General features: G+C 48.9%; 1 protein-coding gene across 2 annotated transcripts in view; it reads right to left on the bottom strand.

The window, feature by feature from the left end:
• Window positions 1-350: 350 nt before the first annotated feature.
• Window positions 351-20,885, bottom strand: part of MAP3K9 (mitogen-activated protein kinase kinase kinase 9) — a gene marked incomplete at both ends in the record, with an annotated part of 74,086 nt that continues 53,551 nt past the window's right edge. Inside the window, 9 exons of one of the 2 annotated variants that reach the window (XM_082617812.1) lie at window positions 351-835; window positions 1,967-2,773; window positions 4,219-4,331; window positions 5,749-5,817; window positions 8,091-8,244; window positions 9,492-9,614; window positions 11,356-11,596; window positions 16,013-16,188; window positions 17,126-17,274. In XM_082617812.1, the coding sequence (XP_082473938.1) occupies window positions 351-835; window positions 1,967-2,773; window positions 4,219-4,331; window positions 5,749-5,817; window positions 8,091-8,244; window positions 9,492-9,614; window positions 11,356-11,596; window positions 16,013-16,188; window positions 17,126-17,274 (2,317 nt within the window). The remainder of the gene's footprint in view (window positions 836-1,966; window positions 2,774-4,218; window positions 4,332-5,748; window positions 5,818-8,090; window positions 8,245-9,491; window positions 9,615-11,355; window positions 11,597-16,012; window positions 16,189-17,125; window positions 17,275-20,885) is intronic. The other variant, XM_082617813.1, reaches the window with a different exon arrangement.

Below are 20,885 nucleotides of genomic sequence, written 5' to 3' on the forward strand. Positions count from 1 at the left end.
CCAGGAGGGCACACCCAGGGGGCTGAGGAGAGGGGGCAGCAGACAGATTCGGCTGAGGGACTCTGCAGGGTCACCTTGAAGGCAAGGAAGACTGTGGAGGGTGGAGGACATGCACGCACCCCTCCCTGCCCTACACAGCCACGGCCCCTCCAGTGGACCTGGGGAGAAGGGCCCTGCAGGGCACGAAGCCCTCTCAAGGGGCCCTGCTTCCATCCCTTCCATCTTCAAAGTGCATTATCAGTGCAAGAAGTAGGGTGGGAGCTCAGGGGGTCCAATTCTGAGACAGGGCTGTGCCAGCCGGCTCCCCCCATCTCCTGCTTCCCCCTTGCCCGCCCCCAACCCTTTTCGTGCTAAGACCAGAACTCTTGCTGGATCTCGTAAGGGGCAGGCCTGTGTGTGTTCAGGGCGGCTCTGCACAGCGGCACGGTGCCATCCTGACTCTGGCCCTCCGCGTCCAGGTCCAGAAGCGTCCGCTCGGCGGGTGGCAGCGGCCCCGCCTGGAAGGGGAGCAGGGCCGGCAGCCCAGGCCGCTCCTCCACGGTGCTGCTGCTGCTTGCCAAGCAGGAGTCCAGGTTGCTGGGCGTCTCCGTGCTGGAACTGTTGGCTGGGGAGGCGCTACGGGCGTGGCTGGGAGACACGAACCACCAAGGGTCCAGTCGCTGCCGGTTGGCAGAAGGACGCGGCCGAGGCAGAAACTCCAGGGTCTTAGGTCTCTCCAAGGCAGAGTCCTGCTGTGTGTTCCAGCGCCTTGGGGTCGGGGGAAAGACCACATTGGGGTCAGGGAGACGGGGGAATTCACCTGGGTCTCGGCTGGGGCTGGGGGTTTTCAACATTCCTGGTCAAAGAGACAAAGGGAGAGGCGTTCGATAACGGCACCACACTTCTGGACCACACACGCTGCTTCCTCCCCACCTCGCCATGTCCCTGTCCACTCGGAATAACGTGAGTTACGAGCGCCTACTATTTTTCATGCAGTGTGCTGGCAGGCACTGGGGATGTAATAGTGAACTACAAGGCCACCGACTGTGTACCTGATAATAATAGGACACACGGGGCTCGGATCTGTCATGAAACAACTTGGGGAAATGTCTGCTCATTCGCAGTTCATCCATTTAATAAACGTGTGACAAGAACAAAGCTAGGTGTCAGAAATCTAAAGACGAGTCATCTAGGGGTCTCTTTTCCCAAAGAGGCCACCTATCTGATTGTAACCAAAAAATCTAAGCAGGGGAAGGGCAAGCTGAATGGTCAAGTACTATTGTCGCTCACACTCAAATCTCACTGAGAGGGTATTGCCATGTTCTCTTCCCCTACGGGATCCGACGTGGTTTCTAGGTCAGACTGAGGTCTTCTAGGGCACAAGGGACAGGGTGGGCAAGGCCCAGGGTGACCGTTAACGTCAGGGTGTGTCGGACGTCAGACGGAGAAGGCGAGCGTGTGCACCGGCACAGCAGTTCACCTGGACACATCTCCGCATCTGAGCGATGGGATGAGTGACTAAGGGACGAGTGACGGAGGGCGTGATGCCTGGGCGGAAGCTCGCCTTCTGAGAGTGTCTGGACTCACGCTGTAACCAGAGGCAAGAGCCCAGCTGCGTGGCCGAAAATACCCTCCTGCGTGCAGGGCAGGATTGCTCTCGGTAACTGCAGCCTCCTCTTCAGGGAACAAACAGAGCTGGACTCCTGCCCTTGTCCTGAAAGCACCGCGCCGCACACTCCCAGACCCAGGGCCTGAGCATCCCACCGGGAGTCCTGATGGGATTCTTCCCAGAACCTGCCTGTCTGCTCTCCCTCCTCAGGGAAGACCCCGAGACACAGGACGGAGAGAAGTCGGCCACCTCCCGCGGCCCAGAGCGGCCTGTCTTGACTGGCTGAGCCAGAGGAGAAACAGCGCTGACCCCGATATCTCCACTCCTGGGGGAAGCCCGAAGGCGGGCAAGAGGAAGGACGGGGCGGGCAGGCCTCACCTGCTCCAGGGCTGGGGCTCAGCCCGTTGCTGGAGGGGCTCCTGCTGGCTCGAGGGGCCGCCGGCTTGAGGGCCCCATCGGAAGGAGTCCGCCGGTGAGCGCTGGGCTCAGCGCGGGGGGCCGTGAGGGTGACATGGGTGGGGGTCAGGGACTGCCGCGGGTCTCGCTTGAAGCGCTCCACTCGGACGTTGACCAGGGGATTGCGGGTGCAGGGGCTCAGGGGCGGGGCCTCCCCGGGGCTGACGGGCATCTCGTACACCACGATCTCATCACTGTCAGAACGCAGCAGGGAGCGCGTGGAGTTGCACTCGGAGATGGAGGAGAGCGAGAGCAGCGTGAGGGAGGCAGAGGGGTCTCCTAGCAACAGCACGGGCTCCTCCTTCTTGAAGAGCTTCCGGGATGGAGGGCTGGTGCTCCGACGGGGACGGCTGGCTCTCTGGAAAAGGCCCTCGCGCCTCTTCTTCTCCTCCCGGGCTGGCGGCTCGGGCTCCTCCGGGGGGAGCAGCTGGCACTTGCCAGCTTCCAGCAAGTCACAGCCGAGGCCCGTGGCCGCCAAGACGGCCCCACAGCCGAGCAGAGCCACCTCACAGCGGCGGTGGTGGGGGCCGCCCCGCTTGAGGCTGTTGGTTGGCGTCAGCTGAGGGGTACTGGTGGCCGAGTTGACTGGGGTGGGCTCCTCGTGGACGCCATCGCTAGGGGGGCCGTCCCCATCCTCTCCACGAGGGAATGGGATACAGAGGTAGGACTGGTTGGGTGACGGCTGTGGACGACTCTCCCCACTCCGTGGACCTTCGCTGTCCTCGTCCTCTGCGGAGATGAGAGGAGTGGAGGGGGAACAGAAAATGGGAACGGAGCGGCAAGAGTAAGAACCTGGTCCTCCTCCCCAAGCCCAGGCCCCCGGGCTAGTGCCAGGGATGCAGACGTTGAACAGTCTGAGGTGCAGGACAAAGAACCAACAGGACTTCATGCCTCCACACTCAACTGTGACCAACGTGGGGAAATCACTCTCCACTCCACAGCCTGTTTTCCTATATGCAGAAAAGACAATCTGCTAATTTGCTCCTTCTGTCGTAGGGACCCTCAACACAAGAAGTGCGGTATGAGTTTCCTAGAACAGACAGATCCCTAATTATTTTACAACTTGAAACTGGAAGGGACCTTGGATTTCTAGAATAATGGCCTACAGACTTGTCTTAAGACTAGCGTCCTGCAGGACATCCCTGGTGGCCCAGTGGTTACGACTCTGTGCTCCCAAGGCAGGGGACCCAGGTTCGATCCCTGTTCAGGGAACTAGATCCCACACGCATGCTGCAACTAAGAGTTCGCATGCCCCAACTAAGGAGCCCACGAGCCACAACTAAGGAGCCCACCGGCCACAACTAAGGAGCCGGCAAGCCGCAACTAAGGAGCACGCCTGCTGCAACTAAGAGCTGGTGCAGCCAAAATTTAAAAAAAGAAAAAGACTGGGCTTCCCTGGTGGCACAGTGGTTGAGAGTCCACCTGCCGATGCAGGGGACATGGGTTCGTGCCCCGGTCCGGGAAGATCCCACATACTGCAGAGCGGCTGGGCCCGTGAGCCACGGCTGCTGAGCCTGCGTGTCCAGAGCCTGTGCTCCGCAACGGGAGAGGCCATAACAGTGAGAGGCCCACGTACTGCAAAAAAAAAAAAAAAGAAAGAAAAAAAAAGAAAAAGACTAGTCTCCTGCAAAGGATTAGAACCCCCTGCATGGGTAAAGGCCCATCTGCTCTATGGACTGACTTATTATGATCTTGGATTCTAGAGAGAAGAGTACTTTCTGAGAGAGCCTGGAGAAGGCCTTACCCATTCAGCAATCACAGGGCAACACTGGAAAAGCTTCCTTGGAGGAACACTGTGGTGTCTTCTATCACCATCTCCCATTCTGTGGACTCCCCACATTAAAATACACAGAAATAGACCCAGGAGAGGAAACTGCCTGATTCCAGGCCTCCCCCTTCTTCACTGCCCGAAGGAGACTACAACTGGCCCCTTGGGATAGGAGGCCAACGGCAGGTTCCATGGCAGCAGTCGTGATTCGCGAAGACTCAATGGAATGGGAGTGGAGCAAACTGAGAAGGAACAAGCGGGGCGTGGCGGGGGGCGGGGGCAGGAGTTGAGGAAAAGAGGAAACACCCCCATGAAGCAGTACTAGGGGTCCTTAAAGAGTCCGAGAAGCTTGGCCAAGAATTCCCTGAGGCAACAGGAGGAGAGTCGAGACAAAGGCAGTACTTACCCATCTCCATAAGGCTGGTGAACCCTGGCAGGGCTGGACTATTCCTCGGCCCCTTCCCCAGGTTGGGGGCACTGGACGACCACTGTTTGTATCCATCTACCAGGGACTTGAGGCTGAATGAGAGGAAGTGAGGAAACTGTGAGAACTGGTTACTTCCTTTACCCTCAGCTCCCTGTCTGCTTGATTACAGCAAAGCCCAAGAGCCTCGGGGTATAGGCAACAAGCCTTACTGAGCCCACCCGCTTCATTAGCAAAAGTGCACATGCTCTAGGGAATGAAAAGCAGAGACATAACCCACCCCTCACATGCTGCTATGGAGCTGTGGGAAGACCTGCTGGGCAGGCTGGCAAGAGGACAGCAAGAATAAGGACTGCCCGGCACTGGCCAGGGTCTTGCCGAAGCCCGACTTAAGGGAGAGGCAATCACTCCGCAGGCGCTGACTACAACACACTGGTGACATTAGAAAAACTGCAGTGCTGAGATCTGCAATGCAAGGCAAGCACCGGGCAATGAGCTAGCAGAGATGGGCCAGGCCAGGCCACTCCACTCACACCCTTTCTCAATTTCTCCTTCCAAGCTTATGGCATGCTTAGGCAACTTTCAAAGCCATCCATGTTTCAAAAACAAAAATCAACCAACAAGGCTGCACCAACCCAGTGCACTTTGGGACAGACCTATGTGGGCAGTACATAATGCTGGACTCGAACCCTCGGTTTGTCTGGGAATGGAGAGGAAAATGACAGGAGCTTGCTTTCAAAACCCTGTCATCAGCTCACAGTGGCAAGCCAGTAACTCCAAGGTCACTGACTGGGTACCCCGCCAACTCTCTTATAGGATAGGGGCATCAAAGGCCCAGAAGCACTGGTCTTTCCCCTAAAGAACAGTAAAGAAGGAGGACTGAGGAATCTGTGGGCTATGACTGCCTTGGAGATACCAGTATATAACCAGGGATGGCTCTCATTTTAGGGCTACAGAGAGCCATTCAACTAAAGCCCACTCTTCCCAGCCCATCCTGAGGGAAGGAGAAGGACCAACTTTTTCCCTGACTGCAGACCTCTGCTTCAAGTGCTACCACAAATACCACTGAATTAAAGTACCTCCCAGCCACCAGTGGTTTCAACCAAAAGACACAGCCAGAGAGAAGCGTGCTGCCCAACCCACAGCCTAAGACTTCTCACTGGAAGTCTTATAACATCACCTCCAGCTCTGGGTCCAAGGAATCCAGATCAGCAGAGTCAAAGCCAGTGCTGACGACCAAAGGATAAACAGCCATGGACTGTCTCCCTAAAACTAAGGATGCTGGGAGAATCCCAACAACAGGAGTGGTCAGGGGAGCAAGGAAACGTCAAGTCAGACCAACACAGGAATTTTCCCAAGGTGCACGATGGTACCGCTTCCAAAAAAAAAAAAGAAGTCAGCATGGCCCTGGCAATAATGAGGCTTGATTCTGCAGGGTGCACTGTGAGGACAAGGAAACGGAGGGAGGGTTATTACCAGTACATGTGATGAGAGGGTGAAGATTAGACTCACCCCAAGTGGAAATGTGGAGATTCTGATGGGGTACTTAAACCATTAGCTTTCTCACGTCTCTGAGGGGATCTTCAATGAATAAAGAGAATCAGTAGCAGGCAACAGTGGGTACATGCAGCTCAGCCTCTCCCACATGAGAACCCTCAAGGCTGGGCTCCAGCCATGTAGCCAGCTGCCCTCCCCTTGTCTGGTCAGCAAAGTCCCACACCATGAAGGAATCTTAACAAGATGACCATGCCGGAACTACCACAGGCCCAGGACCTCCCAATCTGTGGGACAAACATCTCTGGGTGGCCAGAGCTTAATTACAGGGGGCTTGTGAATCCAGAGATCCCCGCTGTCTACAGACAGTGCATATGTGTCCTACAAATATGTACTATTTTTTTAAAGGATGGAGATGCAAATTCACTTAACATTACTGAATTCAATACAGCTTTTTGTCATTACATATTTTCTTCAGTCAACAGGGACTAACATTCGAAATAGTATCATATAGAGGCTCTCATAATTTTCTGACATGGAAGAGGTCTTTTCTTGAGACTGGGTGGATTTTCCTTATTTCTTCAATAGGAACTGAGAATCATGAAAAATTAAGTCACATATTTTGAACTGCTTCAAAAGTGTTGAGGGCACATCTATGTAAGTTAATGTAAGAAAATTCCAAAGTTAATGTTTTGTGTAATGTGAAATGCAGTTAATTTACTAGCAAGACAAAAAATACCTTTATATGAAGCAGAACCAGAGAAACTATTGGGATCCATACCCAACCTGGTAAAGCCTATCTGGAAACACACTAATGTCAGAAATACCAAGGGACTCAGGGTGACGGAGTTCCTCAGGCCCAGCTCAACCCTACTTCTAGCCAAGGCTCAAAGGACAAACTGAGGAGTGCTTGTACCTACAGAACTTAGTATAGCAGAGCAACCTGCAATCCCCAGAGGACTCAATCACTGACTTCTTATACAGCTTAGGCAGTCTGCCCTACCTATCTAAATATTCTGTTCTAAGGTAGCTAGTGATTTCCAAAGCCTGGCTTCAAAGAGTCCATCCTTCATGAACCAACCTGTTATTTTCACCTTCAGCACAGATCTGACATGGGAAAGTAGATTCTGGACATGAAATCGTAGTATTCAGAGAAATACCAAGGCTTGTTACAGGTTCAGGGCCCCTCTAAGTCTAATAGTCAACCTTAGAAGCTCTTTGAAAAGCCACTAAAAAGGATGAAGGGGGCTACTGCTTATCCTCCCACTTGGAAAAGTCAAGAAATATGGCTCTAGATTCTAACACAAGAATAAGAAGTATATCCCATGACATGCATTCTTCGAGTATGAAGGAGAATTGCATGAGAAGCACGGACGAATCATGAGAGCAAGTATTTACATATGCTTACTACGAGCCAGCCCATCTTCTAGCGACTTCCCAAATATGAGCTTATTCATGATCAACTCCATGAGATGGGTATGGAGAGAATCCCCATCTGATAGATGAGAAAACATAAGGTCCCACAGCTGGGCATGGAGGAGCCGGGATTCACACCCCGGCAGCCTGGGCTCAGCATTCATGCTCTTCACTACTACACTACAAGCAACTGGTCTGTGAAGGACCAGGACCCCAGGGTCACAAGCCCACAGTGAGAACAGAAGCACATCCAAGGCACCAGGGCGTGCCATGTGCTTTGCCTAGAGGGGGCACTCTACACCGTAGGCGTGGCTAGTGGGTGGGGTCATAAGGAAGTGCTAGTGGTCCTGGAGTCACCTCCAACTGCACCTCCAGGGCTGGGTTATTCTGCCTGCCCCTGCTTCAGGATGAGCCTCCATTCAAGGGCCGTGTCACCTCTGTCCTTCCTTCTCTCTCCTCTGGGCAGACGTTTTAAGGGGAAGAGCCAGGTGTAAATAGAACACTCAGGCTGAACTCCCACACGTCGTGAATGCTTGGGCTACTTGCTCCTCTGAACAGGAGGCCTCCAGGGCTGGGCAAACTGTAACTCATGGGCTAAATCCTGCCCATCCCTTGTTTTTGTACAGTTTTACTGGAGCACAGCCATGCTCGTTCATTGACATAGTGTCCATGGTCTGTGGCTGCTTCTGTACTACCACAGTGGGGCTGAGTAGTTACTACAGAGACCACGTGGCCCACAAAGCCTAAAATACTTACTATCCGGCCCTTTATGGAAAAAGTATGCCAACTCCTGTCCTAGGAGCTTCCAGGGAACAAGGAGATTGGAAAACCCTACTGTAAAGATCAAGAAGCTTGTCATTTCTCTGAACGCGGCGAAACACGCAACAGAGAAAAAGGTATGCCACATCATATTTTTAAAGGATTTCCCATCCTCTGGCCCTTACCCTTCGTCTCCTGAGGCGAACTCCTTCTGACCAAGTGTACCTGGCCCCCACGTCCGTCCCTTCTTCTTGGGGGCCCTCTTCTCCTCCTCTTCCCCCTCCTCCTTGGGGACGACACAGCTCCGGCCCCAGGTTTTGCTGCTTTCGCCTGGTGTCACTGTGAATAACAAAGGTCGAATGGGAGCTGGAAAGCAGAGAGGTCCCCCCAAACTAGCCTCTCCCCGACCAGACATGCACACTCACATAATTGGAGCTGCGGGGGATAGTCAGACCTTGTCAAAAACTCTGTGCCCGAGTGGAGCCTGCCAGGCAAGTAAAGGAGTTCCCAGCCACCACTCACTCAGTGCTTTCAAAGTACCAAACGTGAGAAAACCTCCCAGATTCTCCAAGCCCAGCATAAAGTGGGCAGAGCTCCAAGCAGACCTGACTTCGGGAACATGTTTTGTTGCCGGGGGCTGGCTTGGGGGGCGAGGTGGCGGGTGAGGAAGTAGGTGAGAGATAAGGGGTAAGGAAGATGTAGAAGTGAAGATATTTTGGTAAGAAAGTGCTGGAAAGGAAGAAAGTGAGGAATTCAACACTGTGGAGAAGGAAGTCAGGGGTAGGAGAGGGGGAAGGAACAGGCCTGGAGAAACGTAACAGATAGGAAAGGAGGCGCCTTCTTCTGACCCTGATACCTTAGAGCAAGGGTTGAAAGCCAAATGCTTCAGAGACTGGCCTTATATCATAAATGAATGGAGTGACCCAGTTACCAGAAAACAGGGAGTTGAGGGGACTGAGGCGAAATACAGAGCATACGCAAAAAAGAATCCATTGATTTGATTTGATTTTTCAAGGAAAGCCAGAAATCCAGGTCTTGGGGGGTTTTTTGATGAAATCTCTCTATCTTTAAATTAGGGCATACACACACTTTACATATATGCATATATGTGTGTTTGTGCAAGTTCTTTTTAATAAACACCATCATAAAAGAAAATTGGTTCAGATTCGGCCTATCACAAAGTAGCTGGCAAGTTTACCTTGGAACCTACACTTTGACAAAGCCCTTTCCTGGGAAGCATGGAAAAGAAAAACCATGATGCCCCAAACATGGCAGCGAGTGCACAAGGTCCCCAGGCCGGGGTACCTTCATCGCATCCCAGATTGCTCTGTAATTCACTAAAGAGCCTGCTGATACCCACAAACCCCTTTGCTGGTATCTGACTAAGAGTGAAAGGGTCAAGGTCATGGAGAGACGAGGTGGGGGGTAAGGGTCTGCGTACACATGTGCATGTATATACATATTGTGGAGGAGAGGTGGCAGAGTTATGGACGGAGCCAGCCTGGACCAGTTGGTGGCTGGACAGAGCAGGGGACAGGTGCCCCTGGTGTGTTCTGGCCCCAACTAAATTTGGGAAACAGCCTCACACTGGATGGCTCGCAGGCGAGGAATGATGGTGGGGCTTGCAGGAGGACTAGAGCGGCTGTTGATGAGACTCTTCCTTTTATCCATGGTGGGCGAGGCCTGTACCGTGAACTTGTGCTGGAAATCTGCTTGGGGAAAGACAAACAGATGCGTGTGCATTAGAATTTTCCCATTATCAAATTCCTATGAGCTACAAGGATATATACTGCAACACAGGGAATACAGCCAATATCTTATAGTAACTATAAATGGAGTATAACCTTTAAAAACTGTGAGTCACTATGTTGTACACCTGAAACTTGTGTAATATTGTACATCAACTATACCTCAGTTAAAAAAAAATTCCTATGAGAGAACTGACACTTCCTGGCAGGCTTGAGGGACAGGCCCTATTTCCTGAGAAGCTCCTTTTCACCTGGAAAATGTTCTCTTTCAGAACCATTTCTTTTTCCCATAGGGACGTGGCAAGATGGACGTATGAAGGAAACTTCATTACCCAAGTGAACTTCATTATATGGTTTTCATAAAGCCATCTATATAATGTACATATGTCTATATAATGTATATAGGTGTAGCAAGTACGTGCTTAGAATAGTTTTTAAAAATATCATGAGACCTTGTCGATTATTCTAGGAAATCTAACTTAAAATTCTCCATCTCATACAGTCTATCCGTACATGCCTCCTTTTCTCAGGGACCAAAGCAGGGAGACTGATGCTCCTTGCTAAGTGCGGGGTAACAGGACTAACCCACAGAACCTGGGGAAGTGAGAGAGATGCGGTTAATGGTCCAAATTCTGACGTATTCCAAAGGCATTTACAGCGTACATGAGGAATGTAAAATGTACATTCTCTGAGTTTCTGAGCTTCTCCCCATCTATCAAAAGGCTATGAAAAAGATCTGCATGTTTGCACCTAGGTCTCCCCTCTAGACTGTGATCTCCCTGTAGGTGAGCTCCATGCCTTTTCTATCTGCTTCCTTAGCACACAGCAAGATGCTGGCACATGCCAGATGCTCCAGAGGTGCTTAAAGACTCTGTGTTGCCTGAAAAGAAAAAAACGTGCAACGACACATTCACTGAATTTCACTAGATGGATTCTCTTGTCTGTACCTAAGCCACCATCCCTGTGCTTAAAATCAACCACTACTACTCCTATTATGCCATTTCCCCTTGGTTCCTTATACGTCTAATAAGCTTGCTTCCTGGGGCCTTACAGACTCAGAATACAATGAACTTTATTTACATAACACACACTTGAGTACTTACCTCCCTCCGTGGGTACGTTACGCCCCGCAGAGATTCTAATTCATAGTTTCATATTTCTTTGCATTTTCCCAAGGCTGTACCTACTGCAAATGTACCTTTGTTCAGCTAATGTGTTTCTGAAAGGTTATGTGTAAATCAAATTCTTAAACGTTCATCCTAATCTCAACTGCACACAGAGAGCTAATTATTTACAGAAACCCTGAGATGAGTTATTTTGTAGACTCCCAGGCACATACACACATACCCTGGGATTTTTTTCCCCCAGTGACATATTCCTTCTCCAGGTTTGCCTAAAGTGAGATGTGCCTGTGTGCACGGCCATACTTCTAGCAGCCTGGACTGAGCCTGCCTGCCAGGCCTGTCACACTCACGGCCTTCCCCTCATATTCTGTGTGTAGTCACACTACAAAATCCCCCTGGAAGGCAGAAGCTTTCCAGCAGGCCAGGCTTTCCACGGAATAGAATGGACCTTCCTAAACCGGCTCCGTGATGAGCCCTGGGGTCTCACGTTTCTGAGCTCAGTCCCTGGTTCCCACAGAACCCCTGCCACACCAGCCCCTCGGTCCACTCCCACGTCCCCCAGGTCCCCGGCCACCAACCGGAAGGGAGGCTGATGCGGTTTCCGTCCTTGAGCTTCAGTCGGTTCCTCCTGAACTTGCCCTTGCGTTTCTTGACCCGGGGCTTCTCCTGGCACAGCTGGTGGATGATGATGTGGAGCTCCCGCTGCAGGATGTCGATCTCCCGCTCAGCCAGCTCCCGCTCCCGGCGCCGCAGCAGCTCCTCCTGGTTTTTCTGCTGGAGTGCGGCCCGCGTCAGCTCCTCCTCCCAGGTGTGCAGCTCCTGCCAGGCAGGTAGAACCATGGCGGGGGTGGGGTGGGGGTGGGGGTGTGTGTGGCAAGTGGTCCGTGCAGAGGGGGGGCTCGCCCCTGGGGGGCCAGTGCTCACAACAGCCCGGACAGCTCTCCTCTGACGCCCACGCTTCAGTCCCCGGCGGAGGTAGGGGCTCAAGAGCTGGCTGGAAAATGAACACCTGACCACCGCAAATGGAGGCAAGGCAGGCTCCGAAGAGCCATCCTGAGGATACGGCTAGAGGAGCCACAGGCCAAGCCCTGGAGACGGGGCCTGATAGTTCCCTGTGCCCCTTGACTGACTGATTAAAGTTACCCGTGACCAGGAAAAACGACGGAGTTTGGGTAGAAAATATAATCGTATACTCAAATTGTACAGATTTGGTTCTATTTTGATTTTTTTTTCTGTTACATAAAGGAAAGTTTTTCTAAAACCAGAGCCAACTTAATGTGATCTAGCTTAAAATGTGTGTGCTGTAAATGAATCACCCTCCAGGCATCGCCTAACATTCAAATGAAAATAAATATATTTCCAGGGTGGCTGTTCAAAAGGTTCGTGAGGCGCGTCATCTAAATCTTTGTTCACTTGGTGAGTGAATCCACTGAGCGTGTGGTTTAAAACTTGCACCTTATCTTAAAGGACAACCATTTGCTTTGGAAGGATGGGGACAGCACAGCAAAGAGAAGAGGGAACATTTCCTGAAGTCTTTACCAGGCACTTTCTCTAGAAGGTGGGCAGAACCTCTTCCCTCCCTCCCCTTTTTCCTCCTGCATGAATTTACAAAGGAACTCACCGTGGAATTCCTGGAAAGATGTGGGGGCTTATGATATCAGGAAATAGGAGAGAGCCCAGGAAAGAGAACAAAGCATGCGTATAAAATTTTTTTTTTTTTTTTTGCTGTATGCGGGCCTCTCACTGTTGTGGCCTCTCCCACTGCGTGGCACAGTCTCCGGACGTGCAGGCTCAGCGGCCATGGCTCACGGGCCCAGCCACTCCGCGGCATGTGGGATCCTCCCAGACCGGGGCACAAACCCGTGTCCCCTGCATCGGCAGGCGGACTCTCAACCACCGCGCCACCAGGGAAGCCCGCGTATAAAATTTAAACACGTGGACTCTAAACTGTTAACACTGGTTACCGCAGGCCTAGGATTGAAGTGGGGTGTGGAGGCAGAGGACTAAAACTTAAGAAGCTTCATGTCAACAACCTGAGAGAACCATGTCTAAAAAGGGAGAAATTTTCTTCAATAAAGCAGCCAGAGCAACACTTCTGTGGTTGAAATTCAAAATTCTCAATGAAATGCTCCCCTATAAGAAGTCATTCTGGACTAGAACAAAATATAGAAATGGAACCCAGGGCTAGAAAAAAGTATGTGAACACATATCGGGGAAGCAGAGCAGCAGGCAGAGGGCAGAAGAGAAAACAGAAACAAAATGGGAATAAAATATTCTGATGAAAGGAGTCTTCCGTTCAACTTGCCTTCTATTCTCAAGAGTGTATGAAAATGACCATAAAAATGATGGAAAGGAGAAAAATGAGAAGAGGATGAGCACCTTGAAAGCTGTCTGGTACGTGGTAGGTCCTCAGTAGTTGCTGATTAACTGTTGAGTTGATGAGTGAATGAGAGAAAGAAGGAGAGAGAAGACAATTTTATAAATGCAGGTCCTTCTTTATGGGAACATGGATTCATCACAGTGCCTGAGAAATGAGCTTGAACTTTTGAACTTCTCCTTCTTTGATGAAATAAGCCCCAAATAAGCCCCAAAGATTAACTGTTGTGTGCCCTCCACATCCTTGGCTTCCCGGTCCCACTGCTTTGTTTTCACAATCAGAACAAAAACACATAGAAGATTCAGAAAAATTATTCCTGGTTGGTTATTTTGCTGCTAAATGGGAAAGCTGAAAATTAGTTCGAGCTAATCTCAGCCTTCCTAAGTCCTCTCTCCTGCATGCTCTTGTCTAAGGGATGACTTGGGTTTAAGCTCCTTCCTTTAAGGGAACTTGAACCCCAGCCCAGAGACCAATCCATCCTCACATACACAGAAGCAGTAGTAGGTTGAGCCAACCTGAAGAGTGAATCATATGGGAAAACAGGACATTTATGGAGTACTCAACTATGGCACCATATACCTGGAAACCCTCCAGCATGGTAAATCCCCTTCTTGCGAAACACCTATTTGGGTATCAACTCCATAGTATGCAAATCACATCTTCCACATACAATGATTTAAGAGGAATCTCTCTAGAGAGAAAGCTTATGATCCATTTCACCCTCACTTGCCCAACTCCAAGCCTTATAAATGGAGAGGTATCACAGCATGGGTGTTAAAAGCAAGGATTCTGGAACAAAGTGGCTGATTTGTGGCCTTGAGCAAGTTAAAATGGGCATCACATGTTACATGGAGTTAATAGAACCAATATCGCAGGACTGTATTACATAAGGCAATTATTACCTTATTATGCAAGATTATGTAAGAATTCATATAAATTACTCATAACAGAGCATGGCGAATAGCACATACTCTACAAATGTTAGCTATTACAAGAATTGGTTTGACTTTTTCTAGTAACTACTTCCTGACAAAATCCAACTTTCATTTTTCTTATTGGCTGGTACCCTTATAATTTCATCAATCAAAAGAAATAACCACGGAACTATATTCAATATACTGTGATAAACCATAATGGAAAAGAATATGAAAAAGAATACATATATATATATATATATAATATATAACTGAGTCACTTTGCTGTATAGCAGTAATTAACACAACATTGTAATTCAACTATACTTCAATAAAAAATAAATTTATAAAAAGAAAAAGAAGGGCTTCCCTGGGGTGCAGTGGTTGAGAGTCCGCCTGCCGATGCAGGGGACACGGGTTCTTGCCCCGGTCCGGGAAGATTCCACATGCCGCAGAGCGGCTGGGCCCGTGAGCCATGGCCGCTGAGCCTGCGCGTCCGGAGCCTGTGCTCCGCAACGGGAGAGGCCACAACAGTGAGAGGCCCGCGTACCGCAAAAAAAAAAAAAAAAAAAAAAAAAGAAGAAGAAATAACCAGGAGTCAGTGATTCAGCAATCTCAAAAAAGGCCAGGAACTCTGGGGTTCTTCTAGTTGGAACAGAACTAGTAATTGGAACAGTCTCTTTTAATCATTCTGCTCAATGGTCAGTACAGATCCACCCCTCTCTCCCCCCGGGTCCCTAAAGAATTGTCATAAGCTCACTGCATCCCCCTGCAGAATGCTCCTTGACTTGCCAAACAGTACAAGGATTGCTATGTTGCATCAAAAGAGTTATATCTTCAAATCAGCTCCAGAAATGATTTTTAAGTCCTTTGTTTAGGGAAACGATGATATTGCAAAGAAAATGGTTTTGGAATCAGAAGACCCCAGTTCAAGATTCTGCCTCCTCACTTACTAGCTGTGTGACTTTAGACAGACACTGACCCTCAGCTCTGAGATGAAAAAGTTAATAACACCTGCCCTACATGCTGGCAGCAGGGGCCATAAGACTCCTGGATAGAATGGGTGAAGAGGTCTCATCAGACCTTTCAAGTGAAAGAACTGGGAAGCCATAAAGATCATTTTAGATTCTACTATTATTATACTGCTTCCCAAATTTCCACAGAGGGGAGTGAGAAGGGAAAGAAGAAATTAACCAAGGCTATCCATGGACATCCCTCGTGCCCCTAGCCACTGGCCCCACAGGATAAACAACATAACTACTTTGATTAGCTTCCTCTGTGTGACGCTGACTGATAGCTAGAGACTACGGGCATAGAGAGGGCCATTTAAGGAATGGTTTCCAAAACAAAAAGGCAGATCTCTAATGGGCTATGGGTCTCTGAACACCTCAGTTGGTTCAGCCTTTGAGGCCTTTTCATAAAAACATGGAAAATGCCAAACAATTTCAGACTCATGGTATTTTTAGCCCATATGCTGTTTCTGATTCTGATCCCCAAAGACACTGGCAGGATGTTCTGATAATTGCTCTCAGTATTGAAGTATCCCTACACCCAGTTAAACCCCTTCTACAAGTCCACTGCAGAACAAAGAAAGCTTTCTAGAACGCTCTCGTATTTCCAGCCGGCGGGGTGAGACACCCTGCTGGTACTTGCCCAGTGGTGCTCCTCCTCCAGTTTGGACAATGAAGTAGATACTCTGCAAGGAGAGCTTTGGATTCATGACTCCCCCCACTTATTCCTGCCACATCCCAAAAAGAAAGAAAAATTCTCGATCGTTTCAGGTCACATCTGAGGCCTGGAGAACTCTCCATGTAAAGCCAGGAAGGAAAAAGCTGCTCTGTTGCCACAAACCAAGCAGGAATGTGGTCGTGTCAGAATCGGTCCAGAGGCCCCAGTGGAGAAGATCCACTAATTCAATACATGCCTTTTGCTTCTCTTTCTTACCTTTTCTTTGGCCCTGAGTTGGTCAAACATCTCCTGAATCTCATGTTTCCAGTCATCCTGCAGGCAGTGGAAGGAGTCCTTGGGCATTTCAAAGAAACCAGACTCCTCTATGGTAGTTAGCTGGTCCAGGATATTCGTGAAAGATGGTCGTGAATGGGGGTCAGGATTCCAGCAATCTGCATGGGGCACATGAGTCAGCAGGAAGCATGAGCGGACAGAGGCAAATGTAAGATTTAGGATATTACGTGACGTCATTTGACAGAAAACCACCTCTCATTTCTCCTTCCAGAAATAGAGACTGGGACTTAGGGAACCCCAAACAGGGCTCAGGAAGTAAAGCAATCTGCCCAGCATCACAATCATCAGCAGTGAAGCTGGAAACACAATGCAGCAGCTCTGCACCCATTCCATTCTGACTATTGATTTCACATAAGTAAGGCAAGTCCAAAGCGTTTTCTTGCATGAACTACAGCTACCACAGTTTATCAAGTTACTACACGATTCCAGTCCTGACAGTGGGTAACTACACCTTGGGCCCCAATTTCCCATAAATAAATGAGCTACCCTTCCCCAACTCAACGTGCTGATGAGAAGGCAAGGATGAAAACCACGGGAGTCAGGAAGAGTGAATTCTATCTACTCTCAGCTGAGCCACTAACCAATGGAGTGACCGCCTATCCATTTAACCTCTCTCAGCTTAGGATTTCTCACTGACAAAATCACAGGGCTTGCCTAGATGAATTTTAGAATTCCTTTCTTCATAGATCTTCATTTCTACATGTAAGACACTCAGAGGTCTTGAGATAAAAGCTGCTATACCTTCTTACTTTGGATTAAATAATAATATTCTGAAGCACTGGATAGCAGCCCTCAGTTTCTAGGCTACGTTCTACAGTCACTAGATGGACAGAAGGGACATCGGTGACACCAGTGTAGCAGGGTGCTGACATCATCTTGAAGTAGCTCTTCCAACCATCCTCAGGATTCCTCCTTGACTGACTCATACTTCACCTCCTCTTTCAGTTACTGATCCTGCAGAACTGGCCACAGTCTATCGAGTGCCGATAGAAAAATAAACGGTCTTCAGTTTTGTTCCAGCCAGGGGTCACTCACCTTCCATGAGTTTGGCAAAAGGTTCCGGGCACGTAGAAGGAATGGGAAGGGCAAGCTTGTTCATGGCCACTCCATAAGCGACTGCTAAGCCATCGATTCCTCGGAAGGGCACCTCACCGGTCAGGAGCTCCCAAAGCAGCACCCCATAGCTAAGGAGAGGAAGAAGACAGAAGCCGCACCATGAACCATAGGTGCAACTTCATGCAAATATCTCGCGAGGCTTTGATAAGCATCCCACATCCTCTCTGAAATGTAGGGAGACTAACAAAACAGAAGTACTGCTATAATATAAAAGGGAGACCATAAAGCCTACTGGCTATAAGCGAAAACTCTGGAGTCAAGCACACTTGGTCTTGTTTCTCAAATTCCTCATGTGTGAAGTGCAAATAACACAAGCAGTCTGACAAGGCTGTCATGAAATGAAATGCACTGCTCTAGTGTTTTAATCAGTGCTCAAGGGCCACATCTATTTTGTGGTTGCTATTGTGAATGTAATAAACTGGGAGAAGAGGCAAGCTTCTGGGAATACATTTTTTCCTGCTTTAAGAAAACTTCAGCTTAAGTCACAGATACATTATTTTTTATTGTTTTTTATTTTATTGAAGTATAGTTGACTTACAATGCTGTGTTTAATTTCTGCTGTATAGCAAAATGATTCACTTATACATATATATATATTCTTTTTCATATTCTTTTCCATTATGGTTTATCACAGGATATTGAATATAGTTCCCTGTGCTATACAGTAGGACCTTGTTGTTTATCCATCCTATATACAATAGTTTGCATCTGCTAATCCCAAACTCCCAATCCTTCCCTCCCTCACCCCCTCCCCCTTGGCAACCATAAGTCTGTTCTCTATCTCTATGAGTCTGTTTTTGTTTCGTTGATATGTTCATTTGTGTTGTATTTTAGTTTCCACATATAAGTGATATCATATGGTATTTGTCTTTCTGACTTACTTCACTTAGTATGATAATCTCTAGGTCCATCCATGTTGCTGCAAATGGCATTATTTCATTCTCTTTAATGGCTGAGTAACATTCCATTGTGTATATATACCCCACCTTCTTAAACCAATCGTCTGTTGATGGTCACATGGGTTGTTTCCATGTCTTGGCTATTGTAAACAGTGCTGCTATGAACGTAGGGGTGCATGTATCTTTTCGAATTATAATTTTGTATGGATATATGCCCAGAAGTGGGATCGCTGGATCATATAGCAACAGATACATTTTTTTTAGCTTTATAAAAGCAGAGAGATGACCACCCGAAACAAACATATTTTGCTCCTGTGAAAGATTTCTTTCAGTGCCCACTAGGTTGAACAGATTCCTGCCCCCGTCAGCGTGAGTGCATCCTTAACAGTCACCTCTGTCTAACTCAAAGGGGAAAGTTTCACAAGGGTGGACTGCATCGGTAGAGCAGCGCAGCGCATCAGCTGTGTGGGCTTCGAGTTCTTTCCCTACCTTTCAAGTCCACATGAAGAATTTCTTTTCACACGTTCTGTGAGTTAGGGAATGGGGAGCACAAAGCTTATGGAATAATTTTTCTGTGAATTCACAATCAGAACCAGGCAAACTCATGTAGTGTTTAATCCTTCCAGGAATAAGTCAGGACCAGAAACCATAAGGCCATGAACAGTTGGAAGAGGGCCTCTCCTTATATTTTCAACACAAAGCTCAATTTTTTGGTAATACTCATCAGTAGTTTACAACCAACAAGAAGACATATTTATTAAAAAAATAAATAAATAAATAAACCCAGCAACTATTCGATCATGGTACCTTGTATGTGCAGCATGCTAAAACATTTACAAACATGATCTTGAAATCCCTACAAAAAACCTGCAAGATAAGTATTATCATCATTTTGAAGATGAGGAAAGCAAGTTTTAGACAGGGTTAGCAGCATATATTAAGGGCATATGTGGAGTAAGTCACGGTGGACCTGGACCAATTCTCAATTCTTTCTCCCTAGAATGCCCTTCCACCAGTTCTCTGCTTGGTAAACTCTACTAATCATCTTTCAAGATATGATTCAAATGCACCACCATTTATTCATTCATTTTAAACATCTACTAAATATTTACTATGCATCAAACTCAATGCCAAGAACTGGGATACAGGATAAAAAAACACAGATCTGGGCTTCCCTGGTGGCGCAATGGTTGAGAGTCCGCCTGCCGATGCAGGGGACACGGGTTCGTGCCCCGGTCTGGGAAGATCCCACATGCCGCGGAGCGGCTGGGCCCGTGAGCCATGGCCGCCGGGCCTGCGCATCCGGAGCCTGTGCTCCGCAACGGGAGAGGCCACAGCAGTGAGAGGCCCGCGTACCGCAAAAAAAAAAAACAAACAAAACACAGATCTTATCCACAAAGAGACTAGCAAGAGGAATAGAAAAAGCATCAATGAGAATATGGAAAGAGGAGTCACAACAGAGATACTATGACAGCACAAAGGAGGGTCACCTACACCAGACCAGGACGGAGGCAGGAGGAAGCTGAATCCTGAGTGAAACTTTGCTAATTGAGGGAGGAGCCAGGGCTCCAGAGACAGGGATCAGAGAGCACAACAGCATGGGCTTGCCCTCAAAGGATCCCATGGCCTGGCCTGGCATGGCTCCAAAGGAGAGCAATGGGCCCACCAATGTGCCCGGGCATCCCGGGGGTCTCTACAGAGGGATCCTCAGAGTAGACTGGCCAGTGTCCTTGGACAATGGCTTTCCCCGAGCAGCGCAAATACTATCATTTTCTTTACGTATTTTGACAGGGAAAAAAAAAAAAAAGCTTAGTAGACTGGTAGTTGCAGGTCTTGTCTTGTCCTGACAAGAAGGTGGATCTTAGTCTGAGGCTGATGGGAACACCTGGACACTTTAGGAAGCCTCCTGACACCCCAGCATGTTACTCAGCCCTTGTTTGCGCTGTCAGGTATTCTAGTTGTTTGTTTACCAGCCTGTGGGCTCCTAAAGGGCAGGGACAGTAGTTCCTAATCTTTGCATTCTCAGGGTCTTGCCCAGGCTCTGGGATGTCTAGGCCCTCACATAATGAATGAATTGGTGGGTGGGTGTAAGAGTGAGTGTGTAGTCAGATGGTCCTTCAGGCTGCACTGGGTGCCCCGAGTAAGCCCCAAATATCATCAAGAACTGCACTAGGACACTTCCTGCCAAACCTTTCATGTGACTTATCCAGACAGCAGTCATGCTGGGCAGTGTCCACCAAGTGACCTCTACGAGCTCTCAGCGCTGCTAACTAGATTCCCGCTTAGAGAGACTCCCATCTTCAGTTGCCTGCTCTCGGCATTACTGCCCACTTCCACCCTGAGGAACAAAAACTCAAGGTTCCCAAAACCCCTTTCTTCCATCCAGGCAAAGACAATCGATGTCTCAAGCCTAACTACCTGGTAAGGCAGGGTGTTTTCGAAGATCCAAACACGTGTCCTGTTTGTGTCCTGGCGTTTCCTCTGTGGTGGTGTTTACACTGAGCTCTACTCTGTGGAGATGTCTCGGGCCACCTGGAAGGGAAAGGAGCCAGGGACCCTCCCCTCCCAGCTTCCACAAGGGCAACTCTGCTCTCACCTGGCTTGGGCCTTTGTTCATGGGCATTCCATTCCATTTGAAGGGCTCTACAACTAGGAAAAGTGGGAGAAGTGCTGCTCAAGAAAGACTTAGACAGACTTGAGTCGAATGCCTGCTTTACCACTTACAGCTGTGGGACCTTAAGAAAACAAGTTCACCTCTCCAAACCTGTTTCCTCACCTGT

The sequence above is a fragment of the Mesoplodon mirus genome (assembly GCF_964341445.2).
Source record: "Mesoplodon mirus genome assembly, chromosome: 4".
Lineage (NCBI taxonomy): Eukaryota > Metazoa > Chordata > Mammalia > Artiodactyla > Ziphiidae > Mesoplodon > Mesoplodon mirus.